The sequence below is a fragment of the Podarcis filfolensis genome, assembly GCF_964270895.1.
Source record: "Podarcis filfolensis genome assembly, chromosome: 1".
Lineage (NCBI taxonomy): Eukaryota > Metazoa > Chordata > Lepidosauria > Squamata > Lacertidae > Podarcis > Podarcis filfolensis.
The window spans coordinates 54,335,610-54,349,695 of NC_139604.1; the positions used below are offsets into that span (position 1 = coordinate 54,335,610).

The 14,086-nt window shown below is 41.9% G+C and overlaps 2 protein-coding genes and 1 pseudogene across 3 annotated transcripts; all 3 read right to left on the reverse strand.

The window, feature by feature from the left end:
• Positions 1-1,177: 1,177 nt before the first annotated feature.
• LOC310770131 (olfactory receptor 5AR1-like) lies at positions 1,178-2,122 on the reverse strand (the record flags this gene model as incomplete). Its single annotated transcript, XM_083630489.1, has 1 exon — positions 1,178-2,122. The coding sequence occupies one exon, from the start codon at positions 2,120-2,122 to the stop codon at positions 1,178-1,180; it is 945 nt and encodes a 314-aa protein (XP_083486615.1).
• A 4,507-nt stretch (positions 2,123-6,629) lies between these two features.
• LOC310744651 (olfactory receptor 5AR1-like) lies at positions 6,630-7,574 on the reverse strand (the record flags this gene model as incomplete). The annotated part of the gene is made up of 1 exon (XM_083576281.1): positions 6,630-7,574. One exon carries the CDS (start codon positions 7,572-7,574, stop codon positions 6,630-6,632), a length of 945 nt encoding a protein of 314 aa, XP_083432407.1.
• Positions 7,575-12,016: 4,442 nt separating this feature from the next.
• Positions 12,017-12,676, reverse strand: LOC310745406 (protein RER1-like; annotated as a pseudogene). The gene has a single exon. The product of its transcript is annotated as a protein RER1-like (transcript).
• Between the last annotated feature and the right edge of the window lie 1,410 nt (positions 12,677-14,086).

Genomic DNA, 14,086 nt, shown 5'->3' on the forward strand with positions numbered 1-14,086 from the left:
GAGCATATGTTCTCCCGCCATCTCTCTTCCAACAAATGTCATGACAGGGTCTGAAGCCAGATTGAAATGGGTCCAGATACCCTGTCTCCTTCAAGCATGCCTGAAGCTAGACTGGCAGAACGCTTTCAAGCATGTTGCCCCCAAAGGGGATATTAGATACTGGGCGATAGTTATCCAGCAATTCAGGGTCCAGGGAGGACTTCTTAAGGAAGGGATGCACCACAGCCTCTTTCAAGGAAGGTGACACTCTCCCTGCTCTCAGTGAAGCATCATTCATGTCCTGTGCCCACCCAGTCAATCCCCAACAGCTAGCTTCAAGAAGCCAAGATGGGAAACGTTCAAGAGGGAAAGTGGTTGGCCACACTTATTCAATGGCTTGACTACATCCTCAGAGTGCAATAAAGGAAACTGATCCTGCACACATGGAACAAGCAGTGCACTCCACTGTAGTAGTATGGTTTTTAAAAGGGTAGGCTCTTGGGCGTGCACAGTCTACTGAGTAATATTCAAAATGTAAAGTGGGAGTCAGCAGTGGAAACAACTTGCTTTTGGAAACATGCTCATCACACACTGACGTGAAAGTGAGGATTGGTTGCGTCTCCCTGTTCAATGGAGTTTGAGTGGTCAACATGGGCTTACCCCTATTTGAAATATAAGAGGACCATTGGCACTGTCTGTTGTAGGAAATGTGACATTTATTCAAGTCCAGGCACTGCAGTTTGGATTTGGATTTATTATCCCGCTTTATCACTACCCAAAGGAGTCTCTATCATTCTTCTTTCCCTTCCTCCCCCAAAACAAACACTCTGTGAGGTGAGAAGTGTGACTAGCCCAAGGTCACCCAGCAGCTGCATGTGGAGGAGCGGGCACGCGAACCCGGTTTACCAGATTATGAGCCTACCGCTCTTAACCACTATACCACACATGCACCATGAAGATCTGGTACCCAGACTCTGAACAAGTATCCCACTCCCCATCCCAAACCAAAAATATCTATGATAATTGTTTCAAGTCGGAGGATTGTTAACCAGGGCAGTGTCATAGGAAAAGCACCCTATAAAGTATGTTGGTTGCCATACGTTGCCCATAATGATGATGATGATGATGATGATATAATAATAATATGGACTCTGCAATAATGAATGAATGAATTGGATTGGATTTATTGTTCTGAACGTTAATGTCTCTGAGAAAAAACCTTTCCCCCAATCAACCTTTTGAAAGCCTCTTTTACCTCCTTATTTCTCAGACTGTAGATGAGTGGATTCAACATAGGTATTGCAAGGGTGTAAAAGACAGAGATGATTTTGTCTTGCTCCACTGAATATTTTGAACTGGGCCTTAAATACATGAAAATGGCTGTCCCATAGAATACGGTGACAGCCGTAAGGTGGGAGGCACAGGTGGAGAAGGCTTTTCGTCTGCCCTCGGCTGAGTTGATCCGAAGGATGGCAACAAGTATGTATGTGTAAGAGACAAGAATGGTCAGGAGAGTTACTGATACAATTGCTGTCGAGAAGGTGAAATGAATTATATCAGTGACGCCTGTATCTGAGCAGGAGAGCTTTAGTATAGGGGGCACATCACAGAAGAAATGGTTGATGATGTTGGATCTGCAGAAGGACAAATTAAATATAAATGATGTCTGGACAATTGCATTCACACAACCTGTTAGATAGGAACCAGCCACAAGCAAATAACAGAGCTTTTTGGACATGAGAGGAGTATACAGCAGTGGGTTGCAGATTGCAATGAAGCGATCGTATGCCATCACACCCAGCAGGCAGCACTCACAGGATACAGCAATGCAGAAGAAGAAAAACTGCAGGGCACAGCCAGTGAAGGAAATAGTTTTGCTTTTTACTATAAAGTTAATCAATGTCCTTGGGGCGATGACACTGGAGTAACCAATATCCAAGAGTGACAGGTTGCTGAGGAAAAAATACATGGGAGTATGGAGGCGGGAGTCAATCCTGATTAATGTTACCATGCCGATGTTCCCCACCAGGATCAACAAGTAAATCATTAAGAATAATATGAAGAGAATAAACTGCAGATTCTGATTATCTGTGAATCCCAGCAAAATAAATTCAGTAATTGTGGTGAAGTTTCCATCTGACATTGTCACAAGTTGTATTCTCCTGTGTAAATAAAAATATGAGAGAAAAGCTGAAATAGTATTAGCTCCACATTAACATTTAAGTGGCAAGGAACAGTGGTGTAGCATGAGTTGCCAGTACCCGGGGCCACATGGGGATGCGGGGAGCGGGGGGAGAGAAATGGAAATGGACAGAGTATGCATGCACATTCAGCTGCCTGACAGCATCTGCATCACTCAGGAGATCACATCCACAGAGATAAGAAAAGAAGAGTCATTTCATTGTCGGGAGAGGTCACTTCCCTTTTCACATGGGGGAGCCATTTTCAAGGGAGCCCAGCAATGGAAGTGCACAGCTGTATTGAGGCAGCACAGGGTGATGAAATTTTGCACCTCTAACAATTTTGCACCCAGGGCAACCGCCCCTCCACACACTATGCCACTGGAGGGGAATGTCAATGAGATGCTTAACTTTTCCTCCTCCGATCAAAACACCCTAGATATCAGCTTCAGAAACTCCTAATGCTTGTCAAAAAGAAGATATGAGCACTCCTGAATTCTTCTCTGGCTCTTGCTCCAAGGGTTCTGTATGTAAATTGGGATTCCTGAAGAAAGTGCATCTTCCCATTAATTTGAGAGGCTGATGTCTCAAAGAATGAAGTATTTTGCTCTGGAGTACATAAGGTGTCCTTCATTTTACATACAATATTTGCCCAAGCAATTGTTTGGTTTATTATTTTCAACTGGCATGCTTGCCAGCTTCAACCCACAGGAAAAAAAATCAGACTGAATTTAAGAGACACACCTCATTATCTACGCTTTGAGGGGAGGCTGTTCTTGCTTCCTTACAGTATCTCTGAATTCTATCTCTTTTGCACTGATCCAGCAAACTGGTTTATGTGCAAAAGAAGGACACCAACATACTGCAAAGGAATTCATTTTTTATCTTCTGCAGCAACCTCACAACTATAAAATTAGCCATTCTATCAATAAACCTTACTTTGGGGCTTTAGGAATGACATCTGTCCTCTTCACAGGTCAACCTCCTAGCTTGATTTATTCTCAGAGTGTTTGTGATATTTTATTTTTGACAGCCAGATGATATCTATGAACAGCTCAATTCTCTGGGAGCAAAAAAAAATAATAAAAAAAATCTGGAATTTATTTTGGCTTAGTTTCATAGAAGTTGGAGTGGTTGACTTTTGATGAGGCTGCACAAGATCTTTCCTGCAAGTTGTGTGTGATTGTAATAAGAAATTCAGAAATGGAAATTTAAAATCATCAGATAAGCACTTTATTTGCTTAATCTTTTTTATCTGGCACTGCCGTTGGAGTCAACTAAAAAGGGGGAAAATCAAATTGAATTTAAGAAATACATTGCCATATCTGGGCATTGAAGCGAGCGAGTTAACACTCAGTTACAGTATTTTTGCATTCTCTCTTTATCACCTCAGTCCAACAGACATGTTTATGAGCAAATGGAAGACAGCTTTCCTCCTGCAGGGAAATTTACTTCTTTATTTGCTACAGTAGCCTCAGAAATGAATATGGGTGACACCAGGGGGAATAGCATACTGCAGAACATAAACTCAATTCTGCCTTGCTTTTAGATTCTGTTGACCCAAGTTGCAGGCAGAGCAAGATTTGAATAGTCCATTCTTGTTTTAAAGGGCAAACAATAGGAAAGGATGGGGTAACCTTAACTTAGGGGGTATTGAGAAGGCTAGATGGGGACCTCCCTTGTTGCAGTGGCATAGCAAGATGTGGTCATCATTCAAAGGATCTCCAGAAAATGGATATGCACTTGTAGGAAGCAGAGATATTGTAAGCAAGAAATAATCTTCCCTCAATGCACATGTAATATGCTGTGGCTATTAAATTTACTCTTTTTTTACCCTGTACGGGTCAAAGCTGGCTGTGAAGCCCAATGAAAACAACAGAGAAATAAACTTCTTAGCCAATCAATTAGAACCTGCATTCCTGGAGATACGTTTACAATCACAGGCAATATGCAGGAGAGATTTCATGCAGCATCATAAAGTGTGTCAACCCACAAACCCAAATAAATGAACAGGCAGCCCAAATAAGTTCCAGACATTAAAGTTGCTCCTGAGAAATGCCCTACTGATAAATTTGACTGCTGTGGTAAAATTCACAAGAACTTTGTGAGTATATCTGGCTAGGAAATGTATCAAAAGGAACCTTACTTGTGAAGATGATCAATGTCGATCCCTGAGTCCCAGAATAAGGCATGTTCAGAAAAATGCTCATTTTATAGTTGTTTGGGTATCACCTAGAAACCAGATTCTTGAAACACATGAATTAAAATACTCTGTATGACATCTCGGCATAATCACCCGAGGACATACAGCCTGGGAATTTCTTTTACTTTCTTCTATTCATCTTTAATTAGTTTCTAACAGAAGTTTCCCCTCTCCATTCAGCCCACAATTCAGTAGGAATCATCACTAGTTACTTTCCTCTAATTTGTTTTAGAGTACTGTAAATTTGTTGCATATTCCCAAAGCTATTAACAATAACACCAGTTTCCAATACCAACAAAGTCATTGGGACCAGCAGGACTGAAAGGGGCTTACAATCTAAAAACCAGAATTAGAAACAGTTCAAAGAGATTACAGTAACCGGAAGAGGGTTTGCCCTGAAAGCACATGTTAAGATGTGAAGAAGCACTTCTTCTGTTTTCACTGAAAGCTGGGAGTAATGAAGACAGATGCATCTCTGTGAGGAGGGGATTCCACAACTTAGGGGCTGCCAAAGAAATTGCTCTCTCCTGGGTCACTGTCACTTGACATTTTTAGGGAGGTGGAACTGCCAATAGAGCCTCCTCTGCTGATTTCAACACCCAAGAAGGTCCGTAGGATGCTGATGTTCAGATATTTGGGGGCTAAAAAGTAACATGAGCCCCTTGAATTGGGCCTGGAAACAAACCAATGTAACTTTTTTTTGAAATAGGGGTTATATGTTATCTCAATCGAACCCCAGCCAGTAGCCTGGCTTCTGCATTTTGAGCCAATTCAAGTTTCTAAGTCATCTTCAAGGGCAGCCTTGTATATAGTTCATTGCATTAATCTAATCTAGAAGTCTGTTGTCTTTGTCCATGGAGTTTTCTTGGCAGGGATACTGGAGTGGCTTGCCGGTTCCTGCTCCAGGTGGATCATGTTTGGTCAAAGCTCTCCACTATGACCTGTCCATCTTGGGTGCTCTGCTCGGCATAGTTCATAGCTTCTCTGAGTTATTCAAGCCCCTTCGTCGCGGCAAGGCAGTGATCCAGGAGTGCCTGGCGTGCTCTGGTCCATGGGGTCACGAAAAGTCGGACACGACTAAACGGCTAAAGAACCACAACAACAACAATCTAGAAGTCACTAGATATCACCATCAATGGTATCAAAGGCTGAGAAAAGGTCAAGAAAAGTGAGCAAGGCAGCTTTCCCACAGACCCTCCAAGCGTCACTATTTTCTAGGGATGATCCCGGATTTAGAGAAGCAGTCCAAGTTTCTGATATGATCCCAGAATGTCTGCTTTTCCTCAGGTCATCCTTATTTTCATTGTAGAAACGCTGGAGCATATGTTCCCCCACCAACTCTCTTCCAACAAATGTCATGACAGGGTGAAATGGATCCTTCAAGCATGCCTGAAGCAAGACTGGCAGCACGCTTTCGAGCACCTTGCCTGCCAAGGGGATATTAGCTATTGGGCAAAAGTTATCCAGCAGTTGCAGGTCCAGGGAGGTCTTCTTAAGGATGCCCCACAGCCTCTTTCAAAGAAGGTGACACTCTCCCCTCTCTCAGTGAAGCATCATTGAAGTCCTGGGCCCACCCAGTCAATCCCCAATAGCTAGCTTCAAGAAGCCAAGATGGGAATTGGTCAAGAGGGAAAGTGGTTGGCCACACTTATTAAACAGCTTGACTACATTGCAATAAAAGAAACTGATCCTGCACACATGGGACAAGCAGTGCACTCCACTGTAATAGTATGGTTTTTAAAAGGGTGAGCTCTTGGGCGTGCATAGTTTGCTGAGTAATACTCAAAATGTAAAGTGAGAATCACATGCTTTTGAAAACATGCTCATCACACACTGAAATGAAAGTGAGGATTGGTTGTGGCTCCCTGTTCAATGGAATTTGAGTGGTTAATATGAGTTGACTCTTATATGAAACATAAGAGAATTGGCACTGTCTGTTGTAGGAAATGTGACATTTATTCAAGTCCAAGCACTGCACCATGTAGATCATTGACTGGTGTGTTATAGCTGCCTCAGCAAATTACTTACCCACTGAAGGTGGAGCCCAGACTCTGATTAAGTATCCCACTCTCCACCCCCCCCAAAAAATTTTTATTATGATGGTTGCCAGTCTTAGAATTGTTAATCAGGGCAGTGTCATAGGAATAGAATCCTATAAGGTATGTTGGTCGTCATTTGTTGCCCACAATGATGACAACGGCAACAACAACCACAACTCTGCAAATAGAATGAAGTAAGATATAGGATTGTATTTATTATTATGAAAATTAATATCTCTGAGAGAACACCTTTCCTCCAACCAGCCTTTTGAATGCCTCTTTTACCTCCTTGTTTCTCAGACTGTAGATGACTGGATTCAACATAGGTATCAAAAGGGTGTAAAAGACAGAGATGATTTTGTCTTGCTCTATGGAATATTTTGAATTGGGTCGGACATACATGAAAGCTCCTGTTGCATAGAATATGGTGACAGCTGTAAGGTGGGAGGCACAGGTGGAGAAGGCTTTTCGTCTGCCCTCAGCTGAGTTGATCCGAAGGATGGCAATAAGTATGTATGTGTAAGAGATGGAAATGGCTAATATCGTTACCAATACAATTGCTGTTGCAAAGATGAAATGAATAATATCAGTGACTGTTGTGTCCGAGCAGGACAGCTTTAGGATCGGGGGCACATCACAGAAGAAGTGGTTGATGATGTTGGAACTACAAAAGGACAAATTAAATATAATGGAAGTCTGGACAATTGCATTCACACAACCTGTTAAATAGGAGCCAGCCACAAGCAGATTACAGAGTTTTCTGGACATGATGGCAGTATACAGCAGTGGGTTGCAAATAGCAATGAAGCGGTCATATGCCATCACACCCAGCAGGCAGCACTCACAGGATACAGCAATGCAGAAGAAGAAAAACTGCAGGGCACAGCCAGTGAAGGAAATAGTTTTGCTTTCTGCCACAAAGGTCATCAGTGTCCTGGGGGCAATGACACTGGAGTAACCAATATCCAAGAGTGACAGGTTGCTGAGGAAAAAATACATGGGAGTATGGAGGCGGGAGTCAATCCTGATTAATGTTACCATGCCAATGTTACCCACCAGGATCAACAAGTAAATCAGTAAGAATAATATGAAGAGAATAAACTGCAGACTCTGATTATCTGTGAATCCCAGCAAAATAAATTCAGTAATTGTGGTGAAGTTTCCTTCTGACATTGTCACAAGTTGTATTCTCCTGTGTAAATAAAAATATGAGAGAAAAGTTGAAATAGTATTAGCTCCACACTAACATTTAAGTGGCAAGGAACAGTTGTGTAGTATGAGTTGCCAGTACCCGGGGCCACATGGGGATGCGGGGGGCGGGGGGTGGGAGAAATGGAAATGGACAGAGTATTCATGCACATTCAGCTGCCTGACAGCATCTGCATCACTCAGGAGATCACAGCCACAGAGATAAGAAAAGAAGAGTCATTCCATAGTCGGGAGAGGTCACTTCCTTTTTCACATGGGGGAGCCATTTTCAAGGGAGCCCAGCGATGGAAGTGCACAGCTGTATTGAGGCAGCACAGGGTGATGAAATTTTGCACCTCTAACAATTTTGCACACTGGGCAACCGCCCCTGTGGCCCTCCAAACACTTTGCCGCTGGAGAGGAATGTCAATGAGATGCTTAACTTTTCCTCCTCTGATCAAAACACCCTAGATATCAGCTTCAGAAACTCCTAATTTTGTCAGAAAGAAGATATGAGCACTCCTGAATTCTTCTCTGGCTGTTTCCTTCAGAAAGTGTATCTTCCCATTAATTTGAGAGGCTGCTGTCTCAAAGAATGAAGTATTTTGCCCTGGAGTACATAAGGTGTCCTTCATTTTACATACAATATTTGCCCAAGCAATTGTTTGGTTTATTATTTTCAACTGGCATGGTTGCCAGCTTCAACCCACAGGAAAAAAAATCAGACTGAATTTAAGAGACACACCTCATTATCTACGCATTGAGGGAAGGGTGTTCTTGCTTCCTTACAGTATCTCTGAATTCTATCTCTTTTGCACTGATCCAGCAAACTGGTTTATGTGCAAAAGAAGGACACCAACATACTGCAGAGGAATTCATTTTTTATCTTCTGCAGCAACCTCAAAACTGTAAAATTAGCCATTCTATCAATAAGCCTTAATTTGGGGCTTTAGGAATGACATCTGTCCTCTTCACTGGTCAACCTCCTAGCTTGATTTATTCTCAGAGTGTTTGGGATATTTTATTTTTGACAGCCAGGTGATATCTATGAACAAGTCAATTCTCTGGAAGCCAAAAATAAAATAAAAAATATGGAATTTATTTTGGCTTAGTTTCATAGAAGTTGGGGAGGTTGACTTCTTATGATGCTGCATGAGACCTTTCCTGCAAGTTGTGTGTGATTGCAATAAGAAATGCAGAAATGGAAATTTAAAAACATCAGATAAGCAGTTTATCTGCTTAATGTTTTCTTATCTGGCACTGCAGTTGGATTCAACCAAAAAGGGGAAAAATCAAATTGAATTTAAGAAACACAGTACCATATCTGGGCATTGAAGGGATCGAGTTACCACTCAGTTACTGTATTTCTGCAGAGATATTGTAGATATTGTAAGCAAGAAATAACCTTCCCTCAATGCACATGTAATATGCTGTGGCTGTTAAATTTAATCTTTTTTTACCCTGTATGTGTCGAAGCTGGCTATGAAGCCCAATGAAAACACTAGAGAAATAAACTTCTTAGCCAGTCAATTTGAATCTGCATTTCTGGAGATACGTTTCGATCACAGGCAACATGTAGGAGACATTTCAGCAGGATCATAAAGTGTGCCAACCCACAAACCCAAAGAAATGAACAGGAAGCCCAAAGAAGTTCCAGACGATAAATTTGCTTCCAGAGAAATGCACTGTGGATAAATTTGACTGCTGCTGGAGGGAGAATTGACAAGAACTTTGTGAGTATATCTGGCTAGGAAATGTATCATAAGGAACCTTACTTGTGAAGATGATCAATGTCGATCCCTGAGTCCCAGAATAAGGCATGTTCAGAAAAATGCTCATTTTATAGTTGTTTTGGTATCACCTAGAAACCAATTTCCTGAAGGGCATGAATTAAAATACTCTCTGCATAATCACCCGAGGACATACAGCCTGGGAATTTCTTTTACTTTCTAATATTCATCTTTAATTAGTTTCTAACAGAAGTTTCCCCTCTCCATTCAGCCCACAATTCAGTCGGAATCTCCACTAGTTACTTTCCTCTAATTTGTTTTAGAGTACTGTAAGTTTGTTGCATATTCCCAACGCTATTAACAATAAAACCAGTTACCAATACCAACAAAGTCATCAGGACCAGCAGGACTGAAAGGGGCTTAAAATCTAAAAACCAGAATTCAAACAGTTCAAACAGATTACAGTAACCTGAAGAGGGTTTGCCCTGAAAGCACATGTTAAGATGTGCATATTCAGTTTTCACTGAAAGTTGGGAGTAATGAAGACAGATGCATCTCTGTGGGGAAGGATTTCCACAACTTAGGGGCTGCCAAAGAGATTTATCTCTCCTGGGTCACCATCACTTGACATTTTTAGGGTTGTGGAACTGCCAATAGAGCCTCCTCTGCTGATTTCAACACCCAAGAAGGTCCGTAGGATGCTGATGTTCAGATATTTGGGGGCTAAAAAGTAACACGAGCCCCTTGAATTGGGCCTGGAGACAAACCAATGTAACTTTTTTTTGAAACAGGGCTTCTATGTTATCTCAATCGAACCCCAGCCAGTAGCCTGGCTTCTGCATTTTGAGTCAATTCAAGTTTCTAAGTTTCCTCATATATAGTTCATTGCATTAATCTAATCTAGAAGTCACTAGATATCACCATCAATGGTATCAAAGGCTAAGGAAAGGTCAAGAAAAGTGAGCAAGGCAGCTTTCCCCCAGACCCAATTGCAATAAAGGAAACGGATCCTGCACACATGGAACAAGCAGTGCACTCCACTGTAGTAGTATGGTTTTTAAAAGGATAAGCTCTAAGGCGTGCACGGTTTGCTGAGTAATACTCAAAATGTATAGTGAGAACCAAATGCTTTTGTTTTTTGTTTTTTAAATAATTTTTATTAACCGACCAATCAAATCAAATCAAATCAAATCACATCACATAAATTCCGAATTACAAAGCCGAATTTTAAATTTTTGTTGAGGGGACCCATATTTCAAGTCCCGAAGGGGGATTCCGATCATCATCTTGCTGCTGCGTTAATATCCACAAATCTGTCCAAATAATGTTCATAATTCTATCCAGTCTTATCTTGCTGTTTCCACATCTCATCTTGTTCGTATATTTTTCTTTTTTTTCTTTTGGATCTCTTCTGATAATCTCCTTAAGCTGGTAAACACCAATTGTAATCCTCTGTGAATTTCTCCGTTCGTCCAATCATCATATCAAGATGGTTTCCATATATCATTACTTTCATAAATAACAGCACTTTTTCCATCATTAATCTCGCAAATCTGTCGCTCTTTAGTCCCATTGAGGAGGCTCACCCACAATATAAAAACAGCTCTCTTCCTCCTCCCAGACTTAAGTCTTCCGACAGAACTTGCCAAAATGGCGACGGTATTTTTTACTGCGTCATTCCAAAGCTCTTATACTTTCCATGATCTTCTTGAAACATGCTTTGGTTAGAAAATCCACAGCTTAAGTCATTTAAACGGTGAAATATATTCAGAGTCGCAAAGTGATTTCATGCTCTTTATTCAGCTCATAGTGGTGAGGAGGAATGAATGAAAGTCCCCTCAAAGCATCTGCTTTATGTACATTATTTACACAATGGGCTGCACATGATTGGCTAATTCCGGAATTCTACTGTAAGCCAATCAGGTTGTGGATTCACTTCTATCTGGAGCATGATTGGGTGGTTCCTGCCAACCAATCATACTGCTGCATTGTTCTAGGACCAATCAGACTGCTGCCTTTTGGATCCTATTGTTCTAGGACCAATCAGACTGCTGCAGTTTGGATCCTATTCAACTCAGTACATAACAAACGGCATTTGTGACTTGTGACTTGTGGAGGGGGATTCTTAGTTAATCACATAGAGAAAAGAAATGAAAGTTTTTCCCCCTCCCCCATCCAGTCCCGTTGCCGAACATACCGAGCCTTGGTGTGTCTTCTCATGATTTATTCTTGTTCCTCCTACCCGTCTTATTTATCAGAGATCTCTTCAGTTAGCAGTCTTTACTCCCCCTTCTTCCTTGAAATATGTGCATTCACTTCCTCCTAATTGTTTCTTTTGAAGTTGCTGCAGCTAGAGGCGCGGATCAGAGACAGCGTCCAGGAGCGCCGAGATCCACAGGAGGGCTTTCTGCCTAGTGCCCCCATCCCCACAAATTCGGGGGTGGTATAGGGCACAGCAGGCAAGGGCAGTCCCCCCCCCACATGCTTGGGGGGCAGGGAGGCTATTTACTCCCATCACAGCCTCCTAATTACCTCGTGTGGGTCGGAGAGATGTTATTGTCAGCCATCTTCCGATGCGCCCCTAGTGGCCCCTCCTGAGAACCACATGCTTTTGAAAACATGCTCATCACACACTGACGTGAAAGTGAGGATTGGTTGTTGCTCCCTGTTCTTTTTTTTCTTTTTTTTTACAATGGCTCAAAACTGGACTTTTAATTGTAATGAAGGGAGTTGGTCAGCAGGCTCAGTATAATTTCTAGCTAGCAAAGGTCTTCCCCACATCTTCCTTCCCTTTGTATTTCCTCTTGCCGTGTGTGAAGGGTATATATTGATATTTTATCATATGCTTGATTTGCCTTTTCATTGTGATGCAGAAGAGGATAATGAAGTACATCGCAAGAATTGGCCAAAAAAACTGGAACATTGAAAGCCTCAAAGAATGTACATGTCATTGCGACAAGGATGCCTTTAGTAGCAGAGTGCCAGAATTTGAACTCTGGCAGCCTTCAAATGAAGGGCCAAAACTCCTCATTTTGTTTTGTAGGTAATGAAGGACCCTCATCTGAGTCCTCCATTAGAGAGGGATCTACCTTTGGTGACAAGAAAGCTATGAAAAGGTTTAGGTGGTAGATGCCCAAGGCATATGTCACGATGTACCAACCCTGCAGTAGATAAACTCTTATCATGTAGATAAAACTTAAACCCAGCGTTGCAACCCATCGCACTGCAGTATAAGGAGTAGATTTGTCTAACCAGGACTGATAAATCTGTCCAAGTCTTGTGAAAAATCTAAAGACCACTGAAGGTTTGCCATGAATGGACTCGCCAGTACTGTCCCCTTCTGACATTGTTGAGGCCGCGCCCTCATTGTTGAGGTTGTTGCTCCCTGTTCAATGGAGTTTGAGTGGTCAACATGGGTTGACCCTTATCTGAAATATAAGAGGACTATTGACACTGTCTGTTGTAGGAAATGTGACATTTATTCAAGTCCAAGCACTGCACCATGTAGATCATTGATTGGCGTGATAGAGTTACCTCATCATATTACTTACCCACTGAAGGCGGAGCTAAGACTCTGATCAAGTATCCACCTCTCTCCATCCCACACCCCAAAATTTCTGAAATATAATTGTTGCAAGTCTGAGGATTGTTAATCAGAGCGGTGTCATAGGAATAGCACCCTATATTGTTTGTCACCATTTGTTGCCCATAATGATGATGATGATGATATGGACTCTGCAATAATGAATGAATTTATAGGATTGGATTTATGAACCTTTGTGAACCTAATGGACTGAGAGTCAGTCATGAATACCCTGTATGCACCTTTTTTGTACCCCATGAACAAACCATGTGCCCCACGCTTCCCAAGCTTGCTGCTCTGTGGGGTGTGTACCCACATGTCAGAACCAAAGATTCTCATGTGCTTGACATAAGGTTTCTTACCAAACATCTTCTCATAGGGAGTACAACCAATAGGTGATGACAGTCTCCTGTTATAGGAATAAAGGAAACACAATAAAGCTTCAGCCCAATATTTTTCAGGGAGATTGGCATCATGCAACAAGGTTTTTAGGCCTTGCAGCAAAGTCTGGTTTGCCCGTTCGCAGAGTCCATTCTCCCATGGAGATCCAGGACTTGAGAGGTTGTACTGGATTCCCTTCTCAGTCAGGAAAGCCTCAAACTGATGAGAAGTGAATTCACCGCCTCGATCAGAAAATAAACAGCCAATGCGTTTATTGTGAGCATTCTCCAACCAAGCACAGAACACCTTGAACTTAGGGAACACTTCTGACTTCTGCTGGAGCATAAACACATGAATGTACCTGGAAAAAGAATCAATTAAAGCCATGAAGTACCTTGCTCCACCCAAAGAGGGTGCAAGTGGACCAACCAGGTCTGCGTGAACTAGCTGATAGGGTTTGGAAGCCTGTCTGCTAGACACTTTGCCTTTCGGATCAACCTTCACCTTGTTCTCTGCACAAGATACACATTTAATGTGAAACTTACAGGGCTTAATGTTCAAACCCTGAACCAACCCAGGCATCTTGGCCAGCGCCTGCCAAGACATGTGACCAAATTTTTGGTGCACCTCGTGAATACATCCTGCATGAAGAACTAATAATAATAATAATAATAATAATAATAATAATAATAATAATTTATTTATACCCCGCCCATCTGGCTGGGCCTCCCCAGCCACTCTGGGCGGCTTGCATAGAAACCAAAAATACACTAAAATATCACATGTTAAAAACTTCCCTGAAC